General features: G+C 36.8%; 9 protein-coding genes across 9 annotated transcripts; 5 read left to right on the top strand and 4 right to left on the bottom strand.

The window, feature by feature from the left end:
- Positions 1-782: 782 nt before the first annotated feature.
- Positions 783-3240, top strand: LOC6649019 (serine protease easter). Its single transcript, XM_002070986.3, has 3 exons — positions 783-879; positions 944-1095; positions 1678-3240. Exons 1-3 carry the CDS (start codon positions 798-800, stop codon positions 2662-2664), a joined length of 1221 nt encoding a protein of 406 aa, XP_002071022.2. The 5' UTR covers positions 783-797; the 3' UTR covers positions 2665-3240.
- A 119-nt stretch (positions 3241-3359) lies between these two features.
- Positions 3360-3998, bottom strand: LOC111519296. Its single transcript, XM_023179340.2, has one exon. The coding sequence runs from the start codon at positions 3905-3907 to the stop codon at positions 3677-3679; it is 231 nt and encodes a 76-aa protein (XP_023035108.1). The 5' UTR covers positions 3908-3998; the 3' UTR covers positions 3360-3676.
- A 3308-nt stretch (positions 3999-7306) lies between these two features.
- On the bottom strand, positions 7307-8014 carry LOC6649018. The gene is made up of 2 exons (XM_023179339.2): positions 7656-8014; positions 7307-7447 (listed from the first exon to the last, which is right to left on the bottom strand). Exons 1-2 carry the CDS (start codon positions 7888-7890, stop codon positions 7431-7433), a joined length of 252 nt encoding a protein of 83 aa, XP_023035107.1. The 5' UTR covers positions 7891-8014; the 3' UTR covers positions 7307-7430.
- Positions 8015-9319: 1305 nt separating this feature from the next.
- Positions 9320-10602, bottom strand: LOC6649016. The gene is made up of 2 exons (XM_002070983.4): positions 10289-10602; positions 9320-10220 (listed from the first exon to the last, which is right to left on the bottom strand). Exons 1-2 carry the CDS (start codon positions 10499-10501, stop codon positions 10212-10214), a joined length of 222 nt encoding a protein of 73 aa, XP_002071019.1. The 5' UTR covers positions 10502-10602; the 3' UTR covers positions 9320-10211.
- Positions 10603-11403: 801 nt separating this feature from the next.
- LOC6649015 lies at positions 11404-13676 on the bottom strand. The gene is made up of 2 exons (XM_002070982.4): positions 12374-13676; positions 11404-11678 (listed from the first exon to the last, which is right to left on the bottom strand). Exons 1-2 carry the CDS (start codon positions 13398-13400, stop codon positions 11614-11616), a joined length of 1092 nt encoding a protein of 363 aa, XP_002071018.1. The 5' UTR covers positions 13401-13676; the 3' UTR covers positions 11404-11613.
- Positions 13677-15933: 2257 nt separating this feature from the next.
- LOC6649014 (endochitinase A) lies at positions 15934-16848 on the top strand. Its single transcript, XM_002070981.4, has 2 exons — positions 15934-16241; positions 16308-16848. Exons 1-2 carry the CDS (start codon positions 15935-15937, stop codon positions 16664-16666), a joined length of 666 nt encoding a protein of 221 aa, XP_002071017.2. The 5' UTR covers position 15934; the 3' UTR covers positions 16667-16848.
- Positions 16849-17469: 621 nt separating this feature from the next.
- Positions 17470-18242, top strand: LOC6649013. The gene has a single exon (XM_002070980.4). It carries the CDS (start codon positions 17558-17560, stop codon positions 18062-18064), a length of 507 nt encoding a protein of 168 aa, XP_002071016.1. The 5' UTR covers positions 17470-17557; the 3' UTR covers positions 18065-18242.
- A 944-nt stretch (positions 18243-19186) lies between these two features.
- On the top strand, positions 19187-20468 carry LOC6649012. The gene has a single exon (XM_002070979.4). It carries the CDS (start codon positions 19232-19234, stop codon positions 19781-19783), a length of 552 nt encoding a protein of 183 aa, XP_002071015.1. The 5' UTR covers positions 19187-19231; the 3' UTR covers positions 19784-20468.
- A 678-nt stretch (positions 20469-21146) lies between these two features.
- On the top strand, positions 21147-21658 carry LOC6649208. The gene is made up of 2 exons (XM_002070978.4): positions 21147-21556; positions 21629-21658. Exons 1-2 carry the CDS (start codon positions 21181-21183, stop codon positions 21634-21636), a joined length of 384 nt encoding a protein of 127 aa, XP_002071014.2. The 5' UTR covers positions 21147-21180; the 3' UTR covers positions 21637-21658.
- The last annotated feature ends 3488 nt before the right edge of the window (positions 21659-25146 follow it).

Raw genomic sequence — 25146 nt, 5'->3', positions numbered from 1 at the left:
ATTGAATTTATTTCTCACTTTATTTAAGAAGTGGGTATATTAGAGTTACTATCGAGCTGGCCCTAATTCGATTATTACTTACTGATTAATAAATGAATCTAAATCGTTCTTAAGGCTAAATTGGTGAAAGGCTATAAATATGGAAGAAAGATGCTGTGATTTGAAAATCTCCAAACTCTAAAAACTTCTACTCTTTGCAAGTATTGCACTTTGAGGAACTTTTCTAACACACCAGCTGAATGTTCAAAGCTTTTTCTATATAGCCTGATAACTGCAAATGCACAAGCAACATCAACAACGAGTTTTCGATCCATGATTACATGTATGTAGGTATGTGTATATATACTCACATATTGAAGTATATATAGATAGCCATAAACATACATATGCATGAGAGTAATCATTAATTGAACGATTTATTCAACGATCGTTTCAAGTTGGAACTGGAAATCCAAGCTGAAGACGCGAACTCGCTGAAAAACAAAATATATATAACCGATAAAGAAGAGAGCAAGGGAACATTTCTATCTGGAACAAGTTTTCCCTTTTATACATAGAATGGGGGACTGGAAACCGCATAATCAATGGAAAATCCAAAACGCCAACAGGTTGAGGGTCGCCAAGCGAGGCCGCTGCGGCAAATCTGTTGGCTTGTTGATGGAATTCGCAATCAGTCGATTGCTAACAATTGAGACGAAAGCTACACAGCTCAAACAAACAAGTACACACAAATCTATAAAAATATATATATATATATATATTTCTTCGTATCAAATCGAGTGAGCGACTTAAATATTATGGGTTTATTGAGGCTGTTGCCTCTTTTCCTGCTGCTATTGCTTAAAGATGATCATCTGGCCCAGTCCCAGAGACGAGGAAGTGAGTAACTATTTCTAACGTTATTCATTTGTTTATTTTTATGCCTCGTTTTTTGCCTACCTAGACACAGGAGTGGTGACACATTATGGCAATTGCAATGCATCAAATTTCGGTCCCGGAAGATGCGTTGCCTCAAGTGATTGCGATTTCTATGACGTTAATATATTGGATTCAGCCGATAAATCGCAATGCAGTTCCCAAGAAAGACCCGATTTGGTAAGTAGATAAACGGGGAATAAACAAGTCTCCTAAAGGGGGAGGTGCATTGAGGGCAGGGTAAACTGGCCGAACACGATTCACTCAATTCTCCTATTCAAATGTAAGCAAGTAGAAAAGAATAAACAATCCCAGACAATAGTCGGTACTGAAATTAATTTCAAATTTATTTTTCTAATCAATTCAATTTATTGCCCAGACACACGATTGAAATATTTCTGATTTTATTGATACGATTGATTGGACAATTATTGAAGTGATATTTGATAAGTACCCAATATTACCTAGATGATCAAGATAAAGTTATTTATTTGAATTTTAAGTTCGAGTTTCGATGTCAGTAAATCGAAGTAAATTGTTTGTCTAATTTTAATCGACTCTTAACTTTTTAGTTGATTTTGAATTTGATCTCATTATATATGTATTTTGCTATACCATGCTAATGTCTTAGGATCGCGAAAATCAATGTAACATGCAGGAGAAAGTCTTCCTGATCCCATAGGGTTTATGTATTCTTGATCAGCATCACAAGATCATTAGTTTTAATTATTTCCTTTTTTCTTTTGGTTTTTATTTACATAGATCTGTTGTCCACGTGAACAGAACGCTTTACCCATATTAGCTCCACGTATTTCGACTACGACAATAGTACCAACGTATATAAATCCTCGTAAACGTCCAGGACCACCGTCTAGTCCCGATGAATTGCCCAAGTTCCCCTATTGCGGTATATCATTTGCTAATAAGGTCATTGGCGGTGCTAAAACACGTATCACGGAATTTCCCTGGACAACCTTGTTGGAGTACACGATATTGCAGACACGGAGGAAAGAATATGTCTGCGGGGCTGCCTTCATTGCCCAGCGTTGGCTAATTACCGCCGCCCATTGTGCTCATAAGAAATTCGTCGAGGATTATGGACGAAAATTGACCGGTGCCCGATTGGGTGAATGGGATCAGACTACCAATCCGGACTGTATAGTGTCGACCAACGGAAAGACAGAGTGTGTTCCGCCATTCATTCAGGCGTCTATTGAAAAGATTCTGGTGCATCCGCAATTTGATTCCGGTAATTTAACCCATGATATTGCATTGCTACGATTGGCTCAGCCAGTGGATTGGACCCAATTGCGGCATTTGCAGGCCGTGTGCTTGCCACCAGCACGAGGTCGAGAGGCCAATCAACTAGTGGGCAGTGCCGTCGATGTCTCCGGCTGGGGACGCACCGAGGAAAACTATGCTTTAAGCGATGTGAAGCGCAAGGCAACGTTGCATGTCCTGTCGCTCGATCAGTGTCAGGCGGCATATGAGACTCAGGGCTATAAGCTGGGCGAAGGTCAATTGTGTGCCAGTGGGGGTTTGGGTGTCGATTCGTGCAGCGGAGATTCTGGCGGCCCACTGACCGCCGAGGCAAACACACCGCAACGCGATCGCTATGACTATTTGGCTGGTGTCGTGTCGTATGGCAAAACGGAATGTGGAAAATCCGATTTCCCCGGTGTTTACACGAGGATCAGTCATTACATGGACTGGATTGAGGCAACAATAAGAGATAACCGAGGACGTTAGAGAAGGCAGGTAAAAGCCCAATTTGATTCCAGCCTGTCAGTTGTCAAGGGGGAATTTTCTTTTCCATTCAACGTCATCTCTGTCCCTGACGTCACTAGTCATGGTGGGGCGGAGACTTCTTCCGTTGTCTCTTTTTGTTTTTTTGTCTACTCTTCACATATTCTGTACTTTTTTTTTTGTCATATTAAATTCATGTGGGCAATTTGTCCGAGACATGTCAACCTCAACCTATCAGGGCCATACAATCTATAACTAAGATTACGAATTCTGTGACATGGACACACACAGTGGAACATAACTAAAATGCATACATAGAAAATTATTATTCGAATATAGCCAAAACCAATGCAGATCAGGAAATAAAATGTAGTATATTCCCATATCAATGTTAAAATAACTGTTGTTAACTAAAATTAAGAAAAGGAACAGACAAAACCACACTTAACCTCACTTGCTGGTTAATTATTCATTAAAGTCCCTCTAAATTCCATAGAGTTAGTTAATCTCTTGCCTTGTACATAACAAAATAAAACAATTACAGAGACTCTCACAAATGAGTTTTCCTTTTATTCTGAATTGAATCTCCGTTCCATATGTTGTTTTCTGTATCCAATTCTTGTAAATTTTAAAACTCTTTCCAATGGTTTTTTTTTTCATTCAACAAATTTTTTATTCACTGTGACACAGAGAAGCACAGGTTCGCAGAGTGTAAAAATTTCCACTACGTTTTGAATTCTCTTTTTTTTTTCATTATTATTTTAACTATCTTTTTTTTTACATAAAACTTTTCTGTTTATTTAGCAATTAGTTAGCAACTATTTCGTAATCTATTATAAATAAATACTATGTGTGTATAATAAATTAAACTTACAATTAGCAAAAAAAAAAAAAACGAATTAACAGAAATTTATGGAGAAATGAAAACTAGACGAAAAGCAGGAAGCAAGCAGAGGGGGTGAGTGAGTGAACATCCTTTCTTCCTGATACCCATTCTTATACGTAATTTCGACCTTCACTTGGGGCGGCCAAAAATAACCGCTCGCCGACAACGATCGCGATGATCCCGCATTTTGCCATCGGGACAGGGTCGAGGCAGCTTCCTGGATACCAGCAGCTGTCCGGTTAATGTAGTGCTTCGCGGATTGTAGAATATCAGACGACGAGCTTCTGCCTCTTGCGAGCATTGCGAGAGCAGGACTATCACGACAATAACGATTCCGATAAGTAATCTGTGCAACTGCATGATGATTTTGAGAATTTGAGAGTTTTCTTTAGATTTTCGTTCGATTTGGGTTGGGTTGGGTTTTTGTTTTCTTAATTGTAAATATCGAATTTTTGTTAATATTTTTTTGTTCTTTTCTTTTTTGGTAGAGCCGTTACGCGCTTAAGTTTGTCCGCGTTTCGCTTCGCTTTTATTACTGGGCGCGTTCCACAATGTTGTCCCTGTCGATATTGCCCTGCCGCCAATAGGCTAAATCAGTCCCCTCATATATACAAGCAGACATACATACATTCGATAAGATAAGCCAAAGACATTCCATATAGGTCTACTGCGATAAGATAGCTAATGTGTAGCCCTCGGCTTCGCTTGCAAAGTTTGTAATGTAAATTCAACCAACTGGACGGAGGGCGACCAAATCATTTTATTATTGATTTCTATTTGTGGTGACTTACCCAACGTACGTCTATATAATATATAGAGTGTGTTTTGTGACGAAGGCATTGGGGAATTTGTAGTTGGAATCATAGGGGGAAAATTTGCTAGCTTACACATTACCGAATTTTAAATACCCTGTATATTTAGTTAACCCACATATGGGTATTGTCCCTGGCAGCATTTGGCTTACAGCTTTCCGTTTTCTCGTCACAGTCAGACTCCAAAATAATTAGTTTATGAGATTGTTGATGAGAAACGGATATGAAGGAATCTAACCCTCCCTTGAGAACAAAGATTTTTTGCGTTTTCCAATCTGTCTTTCTTGCAGATGATGTCAATATACTTCTTAGGCGTAGATTACTAACAATAGGGTATACAAATTCCACAACCATGCGCTGTGGGGGCACTCAATGTAGTTGCTAAATGTTCTAATAAAACAACTTCGTCATCGCCGGTGGATCACTGACCATTAATGGGGAAATGCGCACGCCATGGTCTTCAATCTTATCATTGTGACGCTGCCTCTTCCGGTCGCAGAAACCAAAAGTCAATCGAAATTTCACACAAGCGCCTGAAATTATGCTCAAAACAATTAGTAATAAATGAGTTCATACAAAACGCTTGAAAGAAGTACTACAGAAATTTTGATGTGAACACTAAAGGAACTAGAATGAACTAGAAGAGCATAGGAACGTACAGTTATTGATATATTGGCTCATAATGCTATTGCATTAGCTTTCTTGGATCTAACTACTACATACTCTTAAATAGTTTATGAAGTAAGTAAAGATCGTGATCGCATAGATCATTGGCAGATTTGTCTGATTAATAATCGCATTCTAGAGGAGATTTTGTTAAGCAAAAACCTGTCGTATAAATTTTCCTCAAATCCTCCCTTTGAGAATCTTTCTAGAGGTTACCAAATAATTTAGTTTCACCACATTCCACAATACATTACTTGCCCTGTCTCTTAAACTACCTACCTCACCATCGAATTTTAAGCATTCATGGAGTGTGCCAGTAAATTTTCATTCAATAAAATATAGTACCTTCGATGGCTGATATGTCAATAACAACGAAATACTATATCAGAGTGGCCAGGGTCGAAAGAAAAAAACTGAATCATCCGATACATAAATGTTGATTACATTATCCGTCTTTTGGGTGTTTTTGGTCTGACGTAGGGCCAAAGTCGTTACCAGGTGCAAAGTCTGAGAATAGAACCAACAACATTCACAACACACTCTATACAAAATTTTACAATCAATTTCAAAAGCATTTCTTTTTCTTTTTTGGCACATTCAAGTGATCGATGGATTTGACGTGACTTGAATGAGTTTAAAAGGAGCTTCCAGACTGACGATGACGACAGCAAAAAAAAAAAAAAAAAGAAAAGAAAAGAGAAAAAAACTAAGCTCTACCTTTCATATCTACTATGACTATAATTCTCTTTTATAATATGATAGTAAATTTGTTTTATTTTTACTAGCGGCGATAAATTCACGTTATTAAAACCCACAGCTCTTGGTATATACTAATTTGGCCCATTGCAAAAATAGAAATGTATTTTTAGAGAAAAAGAGAGAGAGAGAGAGAGAGTAAGAGGTCTGATATCTTTTGTTTTCCTTTGTAACTCGACAATTATCTGGACATTTTATTGTCAAGCAGGCATTATAATTGCAAATTAAAATATTTCCGATTCAACTCGAATATTTATTTAACTGATATGACCCATGCGACAGCTTTGTTATCACTGAAGTTGATTAACTCCAAAATCCAATAATCGAGTAAATAATCAGGTCTCTCTCTCTCCCTCTCCCTGCATTTCGATTGCATTGATATAAAGCTGGCAGAAAAATTGTAGACTAAGAAGCAATATCACGTCTTTATAGATTTATTTTTATATCCTTTTTCACAATAAAATTTATTGTGCTTAAATGAAATTTTGAATTACTTTGAGTTTGTTTAATAACTACATATAATAAACTTTGTATATATCGACTTTTAGTATTACCAAAGTTTTTCATTTCCATTGTAATTAATTACATAAATGATCTAAAATAGATATTATATCTGATTAATAACATATTATTAGAAAATATAACAGCTAAGCCATCTTAACGTGAAAGTCGTCTATTCATCAGGGGCCTCTGTCCGGATAGCATTGCAAAAATCATCTTTTTCATGATCGCGTTTGGCAAAAATCAAAAATGCAATCGATAGGGAATACATCACAGATTGTGCATCCTAAAGATTTCTGAAATCGGTTAACAATTATGTGTGCTAAAGGTGCCCAAGGTTGAGACATTGTTAGTAAGTACGAAAAATGATCATTTTTACGAAAATTCTTGTTTTTTGTTTTTTTATCTGAAAATAATGTACTTTATTAGTAGTCTGTTAATTATAAACTAAAAAGGTTTAAAAAATACACTACATATTGGCGTTTTTTAACTTTGGTGATATAGAACTAACACGGGTCAACTAGGATCAAGGCAAGACCACTTACAGCGGGTAGATTAAACATTTACCTATCAGATGGATATACTAAAAACTAGGTACACCTCGCCATAAAAAACACACCGCTGTGCGACGCTTAAAATAAAAGAAATAGACTTTGCCTTTATTTTGTTTTAATTCTCAACTAGTTCAGGCGTTGAAGATTTAATATGGTCATGAAAGTCTGGAATTATTTTTCAAAAATCCGCTAACAATAGAACATGATGGATCTTAAATGAGCAATTCAGGCACCGAGTGACCGGCTGTCTTTGATTTTAAAATATTACTCTTAAGATTGCCCTTAAGTCCGCTAATAACAAAGGTTTAATAAAAGGTTGTTTCCTGAAACTATTTATTAATTCAGCGACAAATTAAACCGATATTATGTATCAATATTCAAAAATTTAGTCATTATGTTATCTTCTTTTATGCTTGTTGTATGTTCCAAGTAAATTGTTGATAGAAGTGATATAGTTTAAGTAGAGTGCGAGGTTTTTTTTTTATTGGCGTTTTATAAATATTATAATAAATAAAGTGCATAAATTAATGATTCATCCTTGGAATGGTTTGAGTGTGTTGGAGATTCGCTTTGGTTTATAGGTCATTTTGGGTGTCAGCACTGCACACCATCTGGAAAATACAAAAAAAAAGAAGAACACAGCACTTTAGTTGTGAGATCGATACACACACACACATATATCTAAAGGAGCATCCTTATGCTTAAGGCCCTTGCCTTAAATTATATTTCTGTCTTAGTTGGACATTCTATGCGCCAATTTGATGATCACTGTAGCAACAGAACAAAAGATAAACACACAATAAGCACACACACACACACCTGAGTTAAAGGATATTATGCGACGACAGTTGCCACGATGATCCCGCATATGACACTTCTGACATGGGACATCCATGCGATGGGTTGACAAGATTTGGCTGCGCGCTATACCTGGAGGGGCTAGAAAGATCACGCGACGCGATTCACTTGGTGCGGGGGCACAAATCACAATCACAGCACTCAGGCAGAGCGCATAGAGAAGTAGCTGATATAAACGTTGCAACGTCATGGTCATGATTCTTTTTCTCTCGGTGTCGCAATCGATCTCTCAGAGACTTCTTCTCTCTCTCTTTCTCTCTCTCCCGTTTTCTCTTGATTGTGAAATAGTGTAACAATCTGGCCAACACGATTTTCTTTAGCCTCTTTTTACAATTGTATTATTATTTTTTTTTTTTTGTTTCTTGTTAACTAACTAACTAACTGGCTTGCTCAAATGCCGGCATTTAACTGATTATATGGAATTTGGGCAAGCAGTTCTTAAATAAGAAGTTTGCCTGGCCTCAGTTCGCTTGTCTTTCAGAATTGATAAACAGCAAAATGATCACACAGGGTGACACAACAATTAAAACAATTGTCAACGATATCACTCGAAAATAAACGAGACTGAAACTTGTTAATTAATTTTTCATATTTTATGAAATATTTGTGAATAATTTTACGCATCTTTTAGAGACTTAACTTTGTAACTTTAGTCTTTAAAAAATTTAGCATTGGTATTATAGAAATAATATTCTGGTGCGAAGTAAGTAAAGCGATATTAGTATTTTTCATCAATTTACATTATGTATTTTCCAAATTTTCGACTTTTTTGGATTAAAGTTAATTAAAAGCTTAAACAATTGTAAGGACTTAGTTTAGGTAATTATATCTGTGATTTTTGCAATTATTACTTATATTTTTCTAACAATTTCAGTTTACTTTAAAGCCATTTTTAGTTACTTTTCCCTTTGATTTGGTCTCACCCTGTATATACAATTATTATTATTTATTTTTTTTTTCCTTTTCTTCTTCTGTTGTGTGAGGGAATCTTATCTATGGCGTTTTGCCTCTTTTTGTCACACGCAATCTGTGTAATTGAGTGTTTCGCTTTACTTAGCACCGATTTTGATTTTCCCCCTTTCGAATGGGGGTCTATGGGGGATATCTTTGGGTGGGCTTAATGCATTTGCATAGGACATGGTAAGACCCACATGTGAGGCACAACGCGTGCTACCCGATTACGCAAAAGAATGATGATATTGAAAAAAAAAACAAAAAAAAAAATAACAACCTAACAAATAAAACCTCATAAAGATGGCAAATCTTATATTGTACAGTTTGTGATAATGGGGCAAATGGGGGGATTTTTTAAATACTTTTCGTCTATTTAATTTTAATGATGAATTCAAAGCCTTAAAATCATTTGCTAAAATTCGTTAGAAGTTATTATTTGAAGTTTGAAATTATGGGAATACGTTTAATTCCCACCTGGATTCATCTTTAAGTAGATACATTAATGGCCAAAGTTTAAGCTTTTATGAAAATACCCAAATCAATATCGAATTTTTAAAATAAGAGCACTTTTTAGTGATCATTTCCTAGACAGTTTCTTTTCATATAAAATACTCATTTAAGCTTTTGTTTAAGTTCAAGTTTATTAATAATAATATATAATATTGCTTATGCTAAAAGGATTAAAATTATATTAGAGAAGTAAAATTATATTACAGATGAGGTAGTAAAAATGTCGGCTTATATCATAATCTTGGGTCAATAAAACTAAAGAGGCTAATTATTTAGGCGGTCTGCGAATCTAGATACAAGTGTATTTTCTTCTTTTTAAGTGTTTTTTTTCAGTTTGCTTATTCATTCAAAATTCAAGGGAATATCGACAATTTCATCAAAAAAAAAAAAACAAACAGACAATTTCTATGGATGACAACTTACCACGCGTCCACGAACATTTTTTTGATTTTGTCTGATTCTTTGATTATAATTGTTGATTTCATCGTTTGGACTCTGACTAGTGTAGCCCAGCTGTGATTTTCTCATAAACGTTTTCCTGGTAAATATATGCAACGTCACAGATTTTACGCTGTTAGATTTAGGCGGTTGTTATCAGTTGGGTTTCATACTGAAATTTCCCGAAAAATGTGACCAAATGGCAACCAAAACATTTGGAAATAGCCCAATGACTCAGAAGAGAGAGAGAGAGGCAGCGTGTGTTGGTGTGTGTGTGTTTGAGCGAGGGAGACAGACATTGACTTTATCTGTGTTTGCCTCCCTCAATTGTATCTTGTAGTTGTATCTTGATATCGTTTTTGAACATACAGAACACGTTGCCCGTTGCCATTTGCCAGTTACCAGTTGCCATTTACGCGACTCGATGAAAGTTCACAATTCACTATAATTATTTCATCATTATATCTAACCGTTTCCATCCCCTGACACGACACGGCAACCTCCAAGAACTAAACACCAAGCGCCAAGACCAATCTACACGTGATAATGTGACGTAGTTACACTGATAAATATTTTATGGGCTCTGATAATGAATGAAACGGCAGGCCATCGGATCTAAACAATCTATAATTTAATTGTACAATTAGAAAAGTTTTATTTAAATAACTTTAATCTGAAGATTGTCAACCTACCCGCCGGCAGCGTCCATGGTGATCGTGCATAAAGCCACGACGACAGTGTGAACGATTCACACTCAGTAGCATCGCCTCCTCGGTGACATTCTTAACGGTCTGATTTGCACTGATGGTATTATAGTAGATGACACGACCTCCTTGACTGCCTTCGGGCTGAGAGATTAGAATGGTAGCAACTACTAAAGTACAACATAGCCATAATAGTCGCATCGTATAGTAATTCTCGATTATTGTGAGTTTGTCCGATCTGTCTGAGGTTCGCTTTCCATTTGCTGGCAATCATCTAGAATTCAGCTCCCAATCTCATGTTGACGGGCCAAGTAGCTTGCTGCTTATCATTTATAAGATTAAGATTTGTTTTTTTTACGTTTTTTGTTTTTTTTGTTTTTTTTTTTCATAACAAAATAGAAAACAAATCAAATATATATAAATACAAACGTACAAATAAAAGACCAGGTGCACCCTGTTATTGTTGATGTAAACATTTCGTGATGCCTACTTTTAGGCTGAAGTCAATAGTTTTCCGTCCTATAGCAAAACCATGTAAAGTAAAACAAATGTTGTGAAAAGATCGAAATCTTTACACTTAATATTAATACAGATTATTTATCAATCGGCTGTAAATAACTTATACATATATACACCTAAAATCATGCTGATCGCTTTGATATAACGCAAATTCAATAACAAAACTCTATGCCTATTATTATAGATTGTTTATATGCCCCAGTTGAGTAATCTTCCTGAAATTTTATGAAAATAATAATCAATTTTGTTTTTGCAAATCAGTTGAGAATCAATTTTGAAATTCAAACTTTATATAGCAGAAAATATGCTAAATTTATCCATAGTGCAAAATAAAGTTGTTGATTGATTTCCATTCGTTGCTTATCAATGGAAAATACTTTACTGAGACGAATGAAAAGTCTTGAAAAGAAAATTGATCTATTAATAGAAACAGAAATATTGCAAGATGATTGAAAACAGTTGACAGCCCTTTTGAAAGCATTTTGCATATTTTACATCACTATATTTTGTATGGCAAACAAATACATATATATTTATGTATGTATGTATGTATGTATATATTGTTTATAGATTTACAATTTGTGTTTATTTTGTTTTCCGTTTGATTTATTTATTTTCTAGTTTACAGAATATATAGACTAGATGCCATTGAGTGAGCGAGATAGAAAGTCAGAAAGACGAGAGTGCGGCATCTAGTTTACATCACAAGGAGGAACTAAATCTGTCTGCTTCACTTTATTTATTTATTTTTTTTTTTGATTTGATGGCAATGATGACATCAAAATTTTGATATTTTAGCGCGCTGTGGCACCCGGCGCCGCACGATACACGCAATTGTCCGGATCGACTGTGATGAGCTCTAAAAAAACATGAAGAGAAAACGAGAGAAAGAGATGAGATATAAGAGAGAGAGAGTGAAGGAGTAATTCACAATGTTCCAAGAAATTAATGAAAAATATATAGATATGCACAATTAGATTAAGTTTTGTTTTTCGAATATCTTTGATCTTGCTTTAGCTCGAAAAACCATCCTCTCGCACACCCCTCGCTTTTTCCATAATACATTTCTATTATTAATTGCATTTTTTTTTTGTCTTGTTTTCATTTCACATTTTTAGCTTCGTTTATCCATTAGGCAAATACACACATACACATACATATACATATGTATAGGCATATGTACATATATCATTATCTTACTGATAAATACATCTTTAGGTAAATGTTTGTATTTTAGAAATCTTCTTTGAATCGATCCAAGCAGTCAGTTCTCCGCTGTCTTGATGTCACTCTATGCATTTCATTCATTGTTCGAAATTTTTGAAACAATTCACACAAAGAAGAAACAAATTAAATAAATTCTCAAGTTCATTTTATTGTGAATCAGAAATGCAATGAAAAGACCAGCTGCTTACAGATTTTGCACGTCTCTGTACTTTCATTTGTGATTCCCAACTAGTTTGCGCATTGAAGAATCAAAATGAGCTCATTGAATTTTCCCTAATATTTTCTAAATTCTTTCCTGGCGTTTTGCATTCTAGTGATATCACTCACCCTGAGCCACATCTTGATTGCAACTGCGTTGAGTTCTTCGTCCGCGCGATTGTCTCGGATTTGTCTTCCTAGCTTGTTCCGGTTCCGCCTCTCCCAGGTGTTCCTCCTCTGAAGTGGATAACTGAGCCTTTAAACGTTGTCGTGCTGTTTTTGTTGTGGTGGTCGTGGCCTGCACGACTGCACTCCGATCCTTCTCTCTGTCCAGCAAGACATTCTCACTGGACGAATGTCGTGGCGGTCGACGACGTCGCTGGCGCTGAAAACTATCCTCTTTGATCATCAAAGTGCCAGCTTTGCTCGAACGTAGAAAGTAACGTGGAGAATGCTCCAACGTGTGCTCTTGGACATATTCCGGCGATGAGTGGCGACCCCGTGCCATGCTAAAACGTTCGAGTATTGAGCTCTGTGACCGTCGATAGCGACGCTTCTCCCGCGGTCCCGCCGACGACGATGATGTGCGATCCGTTGTGGTCAATGTCGATGTCGAGGGTGGAGTTGGATAACTGGGCACTGGCTGTGCTGATGGGGAGGCTGACGTCTCCTTGAAGCGTACACCTTTCAACGAGCTGGATCTGTGAGAGCTACAGCTGGGCTCCCAGTCTGGTAGCTCATTGGTGTTGAAGTCAATGCAACTGCCTGTATTGGAGGTGCGATCCCGTGAACTGCGACTACGACTACGGCTGGGACTAATGCTTGGTGTTGCCTCTGCAATGCGTAGTCCATGGAAATCCTGCGAAAGTCGCCCACTATCACTACTGCCGGCAGCATTGGTTTTTGGCTTTTGGACCAGACTCGAGGTGGCTGACCTTTTGCGTCTCTCTTGCGGACGATAAGTCTTTTCAGTATGCTGATCGGCATCGACAAGCAGATTGCCCGTATGATCGTAAAGCAGAATTCGTGGCAAGGCAATATTACTGCAACTCCTGGAGGTGCTTAGCTCCCAATTCCAGTGTGTTGGCTTGCGCAATGTCAGGCTTAATAGATTGGCCAATGGATCATTATCACCATCTTCGTTATCTTCAAACATGATTCTTGGTCACGCATCTGTTTTTTTCTCTCTCTCTTTTTCTTTCTCTCTTTGTATGTGTGTGTGTGTGTACCTAGTCCACCTGTTGGTTGTCTGTTCCTTGTTGTTTGCCTTGTCTGGTTTTGGCCAAGAGCCAATAGCTCAGTTAACTCAACTGTGTTTAGCCCCAGCAAGGTAAATTTATCTCTCACAAAGGATGAATATTTTATCGAATGCCTACCGTACACTCACTCACTCTCTTTCTCTCTCTCTCCCACATATGTTGCTGTTTTTGTTGTTGGTGTTTAATGCCCACGCTTTTTTGCTTTCTTTACTTTTCTTTTTGTTTCTTTTTATTTTTTTGCTTATAATATTTAAATTTTTATTCTCTGGCACTTTTGAAGATATTTTCTATTTATAGTTTTCGTCATTTTATGTATTTGGGTCTAATCCCTCCCCTCCCCCGATGTTCGCGTTGGCATTTAAATGATCCACTGTCCCACTTTTTACAACACTTTACAAACAAAATTGAAAAACAAATGTGGAAAAAAAGGAAAAAAAAATAGAAACACACAAAAAAAAGTGCAATTTGTATGAGGGAGTATTTTTAGTTGGATTCTCTCTTGGATTCTCGCGCTCTCTGTCTCTGTCACTTTCTCGCCTCCTCTCTCGCTCTTTCGCTCGGTTTCACTGTTCTAACATTGCCACACAATTATATGCTCCATCTCTTTCGTTTCTATGCTCGATCAGCTGATTGCATTAGACGACTTTTCAAGCGGTTTTCTTTTTGTTCACCGTCCGCCCGTCGACGTGCTTCGTGGCCAACTGTTTGGCTTGGGAGGATTTTCATAGCCAAGAAGCTTTCCCCCGTACCGCCACACCTCATACCATCCACCCACCGGCCACCAGCCACCAATCACCTCCTCCTCCACCAGTTCTCACCATATAGCCCATTGGTGGGCATTTAATTTCATGCATATTTCACGCTCTCAACAACGGAAAAACAACAAAAAAAATAATAAAAACATATTCATTTTGTTTATCTTTTGCGTGTGTGCTCTCTGTTCTAACACACATCGTTCTGTGTGAGTGTGTGTATATCTGTTTACTTTGCATGTATTGTATCTATGTGGGCAGCCTGTCGCTTTTTGGCTAATTTGCTTTTTCACCATTTGCCATTGAAATTGACAATAACAAAAAATGCAAATCGCACATGAAAAAAATTGGGGAAAAACAAAAGGAAGGCAAAGCTGCTTCTTAGATGTATATTTACATAATTTTCCTCATAGCCGACAGAGTTTATGACACTTGGCCATAAGATTTGTGCCACTCATTCGAGGTATGTATATATTTAAAGGAATCTATAAGTTTTTAGGCATCACTCCTTATTATTTAAGGAGATAAATCCGAAAGGTAGTGGCTTCTTTCTTTTCTTAATCAAGTTTTCTACTCATTTCCCAACTGTTTGAGCATCTAAATATTAGCCTGCAGTATAAGAATTCTTTAACTTCAGAAGATATGCTCTTTCATTTAATGACAAACCATCTTCTGGTTACTAAGAAAAACAGCATTGAATATTATAGTTCTTTAGAATATCGTTAATTCTTGTTTGATTCTGTTAGATGGCCTACATTAGTTGACAATTTTTTCAAGTTAAATTTCTGAAATAAGCACAAATCTATATAATAAGAACCCAATCACATTATAAATAATCATATAAATATATGTTATAAGATATATTTCATTTCCAATCTCAAGTACTTTACTTAAGCACACTCAAATAAGTTCAAAATTAGCTTGCCTCATAGACTCTTGAGTAATTTAGAAATTGCTTTCAAAATTTAGCATCCGTAGTGTATATTTTTCTTTTATTTTAATTATTCGGATGAAATCCTATGTAGTTGAGTATTCGACTATATGTTTGCGGTTAAACAATACTCAAATTTATGTGTTCACCCATCGTTGAGTATGTGCACGTACGTATTCCATCTATCCCATATCTTACGCTTCTCTTTCTCTGACGTTATTTGGCAAAAGTTGGCAATTATGTTTGCGGCCAATTTGTCATGAACAAAACAAGAAGAGCGGCTAAAAAATTTGGAATTATTTTTGCACTTAGCCTAGACATTGACATATTAAGTGGACGGCCTGAAAGTATGCCAGGTTCAGTTCAGTCTATGCATACCCTGTGTTTGCTCGTTAGGAAGAGTCTATTCTGTTGTGTTATTTTGAATAACAAAGAATTTTAAAGAAATGCAACACATGACCCATGTGAAAATTTAATTATATATAGAGTCATAGATGGTTCTGAAAATTTTGTACTCGGTCATGCGTAAATTTTAAGTTCCTTTAATGTGTGTTTTAACCACTATTCAATACCAATTGATGGGCATATCAGAGTCGTTGCCTCGTTATTCCTGTTAACCAAGGCAATGTCACAGAGGGTTATCATTTAATATGATAAGCCATAGCCATCGCTTGTCGATTGGAGCTTGAGAAGCCACAAAATTTCTTTGCAAATCATTCAATCAGTTGTCAACGAAATGGCAAGAACAATGGGAAACGTTTGGCTCTCGTTAATGGCCACTTGCATACTCTTTGGCTGTGCCATTGAGCTAATCCAGGCTGCCGCCCTAAGGCCATTGGAAACATCAGATGGAATTCCTGCAAATCCTGTGGCCTATAAGCGTTGGGTAAGGCGACGTCCTTCGCCGCACGATCCCACCTTGAGTGTGTATGAGGTGAGGCATGTGTATTTTGTACGCCGCAGCACTACCCCGAAACCGAAACCGGTGATTGAGCTCAACGACGAGGATATGGATCTACAGATACGTTGTGATTTTCAGCCTACCCTACCAGAGTGTAAGTGTATAGATTTCACGTTTAGTTTCTCAGAGTATTAATGTTGGATTTATGTTCGATTTAAAGGCAATGTGATCCACCATGGTTCCAGTAGCTCCTCTACAACCTCTACGACATCAACAACAACAACAACAACAACAAGAACAACAATACCATCAACCAGCACCACAACTACCCCTAGCACCACTACAACTACAACCGATCTACCATTTCTGCCCACACTGCCGAGTACTTTGGAGCCAAATGAAGAAACTGAAAGCGTCACAGATGAATTAGTTCCCATTGATCCAGATGAATACAGTGATGAGGCAACCGAAGAATATAATGACGATGGTAGTGGTGAGCACGAAGACGATGCCACTTCCCGATTTATTGGTCCAAACGACGTAAGCTTCAAAAACAATGAGAACGAATTGAATGTGTGAGTTTTCCTACATGTATATAGATGTAGATAGGAATAGTTTAGTTCTTCTTCCTTGTAGCCATATAAAGTTCAGTTCAATAAAATGGAGGGACAAACAAACAATTGGCAAATTGTTATACATAATCACAGGGGCACAGGCAGCGAGAGTGTTTTGAACTGTTTGTCTCCATTCTTTTTGTAACATTCGTTAGCCTAGTTTAAATTTGTAATAGTTGTTAAATGATAGAAATCTCATATGCTGCTTAATAAACTGTTGTAGAAACCCTCGTCGTGCCTGCTTACGCACACGTATTAATGGCAAGTGTGAGAGCATTTCAGCTTCCGGAAAACAAAAAAAAAACGTTGACCTAAGTAGGGGAAAAAAACAAAACACTCAATTTGGGCGACTGCTACGCAATTTTTTCTAGTTGTATATAGAGTTATAGACTTCATTCTAGTCTTATCGGAATGGCCTTGACACCACGCTGTCTTTGTGCTAAAGCGGATGGGTGGAGGTGGGTGGCCAAGGGAATCGTTTTGGATACCTTGGCGCTCAGGTCACAGGGCCGAGCAAAATGTCACCGTTTGTGCATTTGTGTGAGTGCTTTGCTTGAATGTTGTTGTTACCCCCCACCCATCCATTTTTGTTTTTTTTTTTTCCTGTACAATCAACTGACAATTGGCATGATCTTTTGTTGTTGCTGCTACTGAGATCGTAAATTGAATTACTTGTGTATGAATCAAGAAAATGCGAGTGCTGAAAATTGAATTAAAGGCAAACAAAAGGCAACAAATTCGAATAAAATGCCTGGAAATTGAGGCGCCCCAGGCCATTCGTGTCAAGTCGCAGCGACGAGAAAGTTCAGTTTGGTTATTATTCGATACAAGTTACAAGCCAAAGGAATTTCTAGCAATGCATTCAAATCAATCGAAAGGATCAACCGCCTTGCTGCTCAGCCTTCTAATATTACTACTCGGGGTCACACTTAGCCATGGCGATCTATTGGATTGCGAGGAGAAACTGCCCGGTCTATCCGATTTAACCGATAAAATCTCTGAGGCCACCGGTTCTAGTTCGAGCACTGAGCACGGTGTGCGTGATTTCTTCAAGAACTTTGGCTGCCAGATCAAAAAGGGTGCCAAAAAATTGGGCGAAAAGGCTAAAGATTTGGGTGAAGAGCTAAAGGAGGGCGCCCAGAAGTGGGGCGAAAAAGCGAAAGATTTGGGTAGTGATCTAAAGGAACGCTTTGCGGATTTCCGTGAAAAACTCTCAAAAGACTCGGTGGAGGAGATGAGCAAGGATCGCGGTTTCTTGGCCAACGTTGAGATCATCAATCCGGATATACTCAAGGGAGAGCAACAATGCGGACATGGTCACATTTTGGACGCTTTGGGCAACTGCAGCAAGTTGAGAAAATAGGACCTGATCTACAAAGAACTTTACTAAATATTTTACTTTAATTTGTGTGTTTTTTTTTTTTAATATATATATTTTTTTTTGTGTTCTCCTTTATATTAATTTATACATATATGCCTACGATTTTTGCATTATTTTGTATTCCCTTTTGTGTGTACATAAATAAAAGAAAAAAGTGATAGATGTTTGAATGACTCAATGGAAGGATATACGGAAAACTTGATTGACTCACTCATGGTTTCAGTCAATGAGGTTCAGATGATTTCAAATTCAATTGAAATCAATTGTTATTCTTCACATTAAATGGCTTTGCGACACATTGTTTATGTTTTGGCTACAGAAAACCAGAATGAAAACATTGTGAAAATTTGCTGTGGATTTGCTTTGTCTTGTTATTTGATACCGACACCTCATAAGCTGATTCTTTACATAAATGGCAATTTCGATTAACTCAATCACTTGAATCGAAATCCTATATAGTATATACATATCATAATGATGCCTCTTTCTCTTTCTCTTCTAGACTATTCTTTCTGTACTTTTGTTAAATGTGTAAATGTAATTTTAGAAAAATGATTAAAATGATTTTGTCTCTTATTCATCCCAATTTATTTTTTATTTAGATAAATAACTTGAAGGGTATAGAAAGTTTGATATGTATTTTCCAAGTTCTTGTTTGTTTTTTCGTTTTTATTCTTGCTTTATTCTTCGAAATGAGAAATGCATTTGTCATTTTGATGGACACACTTGTTCGACGACTTTCTCGCAATCTGCCGACCAAAGCTCTCCAATGGCATTATCCATGGGCTTTTTGTTTGGTTTGATACACTAACCGTGGGGAATATTAGTTACAACTGAAAGTCAACTGCAACTCTTTGACAAAAAGAGAATTTTATAGAGTAAATGAAAAGATTTACGTTTCATTAATCAATTCTTTACTTGATTTTCTTTTCAAACTCGCTTATTTGCAGTTTGAGGTAAGAAAGTGTATTGAGAGGTCTGCTTGGTCAGCACTGTCTTGCCTTCTGTGTATTGTTTTTGCTTTATGTATTTGTATTTCGTGAGACGAGAACTTGGTCAAGTGGCTGCGTCTGGGCGATTGCTGCAAACGGGTTTCCAGACTCGGTTCAGTCAAGTTTTGAGCCTCAGCGGCAACAGTACATACAAGAGATGGCCAAACGGTATAGCCAATCGATAATGAATTACTCCCTGATATTGGCCATTGTGGTCCTGAGCCTGTGCCTGGGTCATTTGCAGGGGGCTGCCATTCTTTGCGGTTCGGATAGTGAAGCTAGTGTAGCCTCAAAATCTGTAGAGGAATCGTTAGATTCAACAGTGGTCACACCCACCAAAAAGCCAAGTGAACTAAACAAATTGTTGCACACAGTCCAATGCAGTTTGGAGAAGGCTAAACCCTGGATAGAGAACATTGAGAAGGAAGCCAAAAATTTGGAGGAGACGGCCAAGCGTGTGGGACTTCGGATTGTTCATAGTTTTGGCGACATAATGGATTCATTCCTGGAAACAGTTGGCCAAAGGAAACCGCTGACCAGCACCACACAAAAGCCTGAAATTGAAGAATTCAGTGTTGGAGAGAGTTCCAGTCCAAGCTCCAGTGCCACTGCCCCCTCATCCACTGCAGAGAGTGTTACAGTGGAGTCGACGGAGTCGCCACTGATCAATGCCAACGATGCTGAGAATGAGATTCTTGGCCTCAAATAGTATCTTTTGGATACTTTTTTGTGCATTACCATTTATCTAGTAATTGTATATTATTTATTTAGCCATAGATCAAGTTTCCCAAGCTTAGCCAATAAATGCAAACCGAGAGCAAAAGAAAGAGAAAAATTATGGGTGGAAAGACAGAGAGAGAGAGAGAGAGAGGTAAATGAGGCAATTGAAGCTTTTGAGACAAAAGCTTTTATTTCTCCCTCCCTCAGAAACATGAAACATTTCAAATCGTTTTGTTTGTCAGCTGTTTATAATTCTCCTCAATTTCGGGTTCAATCATGTGATCCCCATATGAGTCATATAGTTTAGATACAATAGATACAACTTCTGGTCACTCAGATTGCGGCTTTAATTGAATAATAAATAAATTCAAAAACGTAAACATAGTTTAGATTCATCCCATATTGAGTCATATCCTAAAGATTGACATTAATTTCAATGACTTGCGACAAAAACCAGACGATCATTTTTCATCATTAGGAAACTGAATGGGAAAGAAAGAAACTCTTTACCTTTTCCTTAAAAGTAGATACCGAATGAAGGACATAGCAATTGTCAATTACTATTAAAGCTATCGAGAGTCTAGGAAATTAAATGACTTCTTGTAGAAAGAAACTATATTTGGCCAAAATCTATGCCATCTCAATAAATGAATATGGGTAATGGTGGAAAGAGAGTTAGCGGTTTATTTATGTATTTCAAAAGTGACTCGTCGTCAATTTATTTAGTTAATCCCTTAAGTGCGTCATCGTTTTGGTTTGAGGAATTGAACCAGACCGGTTCTTGAATATTCATAGTATGTCAACAAACTCTTTGCCCCCCTTTCACTTACATGCTTACAAAAAGAAGAAGAAGAAAAAAACTGGATCTGCAACTAAATATTTGTATCTGTATGCGAAAGGTTGTCACAAAATTTCTCGCAAGTCCTAAAACCAGTCATTTGCCTGCGTTCTGTCTGCCACGGAAGATGCAATTGCGGTTCGTCGTTTGTGGTTTTCTATTCCTAGTCATTCTCACCATCTTGCCCTCAAATAGTCGCGGTGGGATCTGGTCTGGTGGTGGCTGCTATAGTGTCGATCATCTTGGTTGCTGTGTCCTTTGGCGTGACCCCCGGCTACGGCCTGTGTGTAATATCAAAGTCCAATCGCAGTCAGAAAAAAAAAACGAAAATAATCAATCTAAAGAAGAACCGGAGTCTATAAATACAAAACAAGTGAATTTAAAACCGGTTGGGAGAGCACAAGACAGAGAGAGAGAGATAGAGAGAGAGAGCGATTATTAATTACAGAGAAGCTTTCGTTTGTACAACTCTCGATGATTGTCTAGTAAAATGATCGACTCTCAGTCTTAGTTTCTAGCTGCTACAGTAAAGTCCAACTTAAATCACGATGAATTCTTATCTAATCTACGCACTCTTGGGAATGCTATTGGTCCTTAATGTGCGGGCTGATTGCGATGACACCAAGGCTCCCGATGATAGTGATTTCACGCATTTCTTTAAGAACCTCGGCTGCAAGGTTAAACAGGGTGCCGAAGATGTGGCCGAGGCTGCCAAACCCTATGCCACAAAAATCAACGAAGGAGCCAAGGATATTGGCAGTAAATTGGCCCAGAAATATGACGATATAAAGCATCATCTGAGCGACGATTCATCCGATAAGCCACAGGTGACACCGGTTGTCTATGATGCGCCTACTGAAAAAGTGCCCTTGGCCCCAATTGGCGGACCACAGCCTCCATTGCCATCGGTTGCCTCCAATCCAGGTAAAAACTGTTTGCAATGTTTTATTTTTTTTAAATAAAATATTTAATTTTTGTTTGTTTTTTTTTTCACAGCTGCTTAAATTTAAAACGCACAAGGAATAATCGTAATTTTTTTTTTCTAAATGTGATTTCTCTAGAATTATATATATGTTTTTTTTCGTTCAATAAATGAAATGTGATTTAAATTACTGGCGTTTTAATTAATACTCGAAATTGATAAGAAAATCTTAAAGCCATTTGTGAGGTCAGTCTAATCAATTATTTTGCATTAAGAAGTCTGAGATCTACAAGTTGAAATAGATTTACGCAGTACAACATGAAAATAGAAGGTTAGGATGGAATTTTCAAGCATTGTTGAACTATTATACATTTTTTGAATCATCAAGTTTTAGAATATAATTCTTTTTCTTACAGCTCAGTAAAATTTACTATTGATCAGTGCCTTTATTCTCTCGTCATCGTCAATTTCATTTCAATGATTACTTGTTCATTCATGATTGTTCATTTCTATGGTCTCTTATGGTATTAAAGTGAATGATATGATAGATATGATGCTATCTATCATTTAGTTTAACATATATTGCGTAAAATTATGTATTACTCCAGTAACCACTTATTAAATTAAAACCAGAGGGCCGGGGCTTACTTTGACCGCGTCAAAGTTTGTATACCCTTGCAAGTTTTTTGTGTAAAAGGTCAAATTTTTGCGAAAAAACGGCTTAGGAAATAACGAAGTTATTGATCAAAGTCACTGGTTACCACCGATTGTTCTTATGAGAGCTATATGATATAGTCGCCCGATCTTAATCAAATTTGGCACAGTCATTAATAGGTATGCTAAACTGAGAAATATAAATTTTTATGGTGATTGCTTCAAAAGTAACGAAGTTATTGACCAAAGTCACTGTTTTCGACCGATCGGTCCTATGGGAGCTATATGATATAGTCACCCGATCTTGATCAAATTTGGCACAGTCGTTTGTTAGTGTTATAAATATTTCATAAATATTTAATTTCATGACAATATCTCAGAAAATAAGGAAGTTATTGAGAAAAGTCACTGTTACTGACCTTAACGTTTGTATGGGAGCTATATGATATAGTGATCCGATCCGGCTGAGTCCGAGATATACAAACTGTGTAGTACCTTTTGGCAAGGGTATAAAAACGACCCCCAAGGTCCATAACCCATGACTTATCAATGTACTTTGAGAGCTAGACTGGATCGATCTATATTACATTATTATTATTTTTTTTTGTTAAAGCATGAAGTAGTTTTTGAATAGGTATAGCTACTATTTCAATACAAAGCAGTAGCTTTAAGTACTGTGCAATATTACTTTTTGTTAACTATTCTTTTGCCAACATTTTACGATCAATCAATTGTCTTTATTATGACTTAACACTGTTTTAACCTGTTTTTTCTAAGCCCATTTTAAATTATTCAGTTTAGATGCTTTGTATAATCTTTTAAAATGTCATAAAATGTCATAAAATGTCAGTTAGATAATTCCTGAGCAGATCAAAACAAAGGCAATGCAGCTATTGTATGTACATACATACATATATAGGAAACTCGGATATCTGGTATAGATCTAACAATAAGTAGAGTATGAGAGGGTAACTACAAAGCAGAGCGCTTCCCAGACGAGTTATCAATTCAACTGAAATTGTATACTCTCTTTCTAACCCCCTTGCACTTCCCTAAATCGGATGCTCCACATATGTAATTACTCTTAAATGTATGTAATTTTCGCTACTTTTTGATTTACGGTTAACATTTTGTCATTCATTTTGCGGTTTTTCGATTTGTTTTGAATATTTCTAGTTTACTTTTTATATAGATTTGTTATTCATTTATGGAAGCTTTCAGACATAGTCAAGTTCAAAATATTTTTGTCGACTCAATCGTGCTCTCAATGTCAGTTGGTATTTCGACTTAAGTCTATACACTTTATCATGCTTTGCCGCAGTCGTTTAAATCAATTAAGTGTTGCTTTATGTTTTAGTTTTCCAGTTTTATTTACCTCCTCTTTCAGCCCCCTAGCCCAACCCCCTGTCGGTCGTTTGTGGAGCTTAATTGCAAGTAAACGAGATGAATTTTAATTTTTGCCACCGACAATGGATGAGCATAGAAATGTAATTGCAATTGTTGGAACACAAAAAGTGGAAAGTGTTTTTGTTTTTTCTATGATACTTACTACAGACGATGTAAATTATGTAAAATATTGGCAAATTAATTGAAGGTCGATGATTATCTCATGAAGCATAAAGAGAGTATAGTTCTTATACTGGACAACAAGTTTCGATAGGTGTGATTGGTAAATCTGTAATTTTTTCTTTTAGAAAAACCAAAGCCATTCGATGTCTTTTATAGGTGGATAAAAATTTCTGAGAGGCCACTAAAAGTCAAGATTTTTTCCCAAATTTTTTTTATAATTGCATTTTGTTATGGGTTTTTTTTTATTATTTAATCAGTTTTTTGTATTTATTTAAAATTTTGAACAATTATTTTGACTTATTATTTGTCATAATTCGAAAGACAGAATTTCATTCCACGATTCTTTTTTGGTTTTTTGTGTTTTCCCTGTAATTAGTCAAGCATGATTATTTTTAACTACGCGTAAATTCCCAACCATTATCAGATGTCACAATAAAAAAAAAAACACACACACACACACGAAATCTATACACGTATGTAAAATTAAAGTCAAACTCACAATTAAGGCAATCAAAACTGTCTAAATTACTATTTTAAATAAACACATCTTCTAGGCAATTATCACCTTCCGTTGCGAGGTATGGTCAAATGGTTATGCGATGTTGTTATCGAGAAAAACGGAATTTTTGCCATATGCAATAAATTATACAAAAACGAACTGTTTGTCCAGACCTCTGCCATAACAACTTTCGGAAAAAGTATTTACATACAAGGGTATTTCTTTTGAATTTAAAATTTAAAAATTATACACATTAAATGTGTTTCTGATAGACTGCAAGTAGGTGGATACATTGCCGCCAAAAACTGTTGCAGGCTTTTAGGCATCGAGCGAAAAACAAAAAACAGTAACAGGAGAAAAAAAATATCTCGAAAAGTATAAAATTTTGAACTTCGCTTTTCGATAAGTTTTGCCATTGCCGGCATTTGTTTGCCTCTCAAACTTTGCAGACTCAGGGGAAAGAAGCGACGAAGTGGCGGACGAGTGACGCTAGATGAACGGAAGGCCAACTGACGGGGGGCTCTCATTACCGCCGCAGAAAGTTTGTCGACCAAACGTACTTTCGAGACAGCCATCTCATGGGCATCGAATTATGACACTTTTAGTGGTTTTCCTCCTGCTAACTATGCCGAGACAAACAACAAAAAACAAAGAAAATAAAAATAAAAACTAAACGAAAAAGAAAGAATGAAGAAGGTAGCAGGATGGCAGGCGGAGCGGGGGGAGCGTGAAAGAAAATGCTGTCTTTGTATTTTTGTGTTTGCAGTTTTGCCTTCCGGATTTGTTTGCAACTTTACTTCGATTTCAGTAGTCGGGCAGCTGGGCCACAGAAGCCAGCCAGAGAAACTTTGCAGTGTTTCAGCATTTAGT

The sequence above is a fragment of the Drosophila willistoni genome (genome assembly GCF_018902025.1).
Source record: "Drosophila willistoni isolate 14030-0811.24 chromosome XL unlocalized genomic scaffold, UCI_dwil_1.1 Seg141, whole genome shotgun sequence".
Taxonomy (NCBI): domain Eukaryota; kingdom Metazoa; phylum Arthropoda; class Insecta; order Diptera; family Drosophilidae; genus Drosophila; species Drosophila willistoni.
Note: the sequence above shows the minus strand (reverse complement) of the source record. Positions and strands in the feature narration are given on the sequence as shown.

Coding starts and splice junctions, on each gene's coding strand:
- LOC6649019 (XM_002070986.3), top strand. CDS start 798: ATGGGTTTATTGAGGCTGTTGCCTCTTTTCCTGCTGCTATTGCTTAAA. Junction 880..943: donor CCAGTCCCAGAGACGAGGAA/GTGAGTAACTAT, acceptor TTGCCTACCTAG/ACACAGGAGTGGTGACACAT. Junction 1,096..1,677: donor CCCAAGAAAGACCCGATTTG/GTAAGTAGATAA, acceptor TTATTTACATAG/ATCTGTTGTCCACGTGAACA.
- LOC111519296 (XM_023179340.2), bottom strand. CDS start 3,907: ATGCAGTTGCACAGATTACTTATCGGAATCGTTATTGTCGTGATAGTC.
- LOC6649018 (XM_023179339.2), bottom strand. CDS start 7,890: ATGACCATGACGTTGCAACGTTTATATCAGCTACTTCTCTATGCGCTC.
- LOC6649016 (XM_002070983.4), bottom strand. CDS start 10,501: ATGCGACTATTATGGCTATGTTGTACTTTAGTAGTTGCTACCATTCTA.
- LOC6649015 (XM_002070982.4), bottom strand. CDS start 13,400: ATGTTTGAAGATAACGAAGATGGTGATAATGATCCATTGGCCAATCTA. Junction 11,679..12,373: donor CAATCAAGATGTGGCTCAGG/GTGAGTGATATC, acceptor ATGTTTTTTTAG/AGCTCATCACAGTCGATCCG.
- LOC6649014 (XM_002070981.4), top strand. CDS start 15,935: ATGGGAAACGTTTGGCTCTCGTTAATGGCCACTTGCATACTCTTTGGC. Junction 16,242..16,307: donor TCAGCCTACCCTACCAGAGT/GTAAGTGTATAG, acceptor TTCGATTTAAAG/GCAATGTGATCCACCATGGT.
- LOC6649013 (XM_002070980.4), top strand. CDS start 17,558: ATGCATTCAAATCAATCGAAAGGATCAACCGCCTTGCTGCTCAGCCTT.
- LOC6649012 (XM_002070979.4), top strand. CDS start 19,232: ATGGCCAAACGGTATAGCCAATCGATAATGAATTACTCCCTGATATTG.
- LOC6649208 (XM_002070978.4), top strand. CDS start 21,181: ATGAATTCTTATCTAATCTACGCACTCTTGGGAATGCTATTGGTCCTT.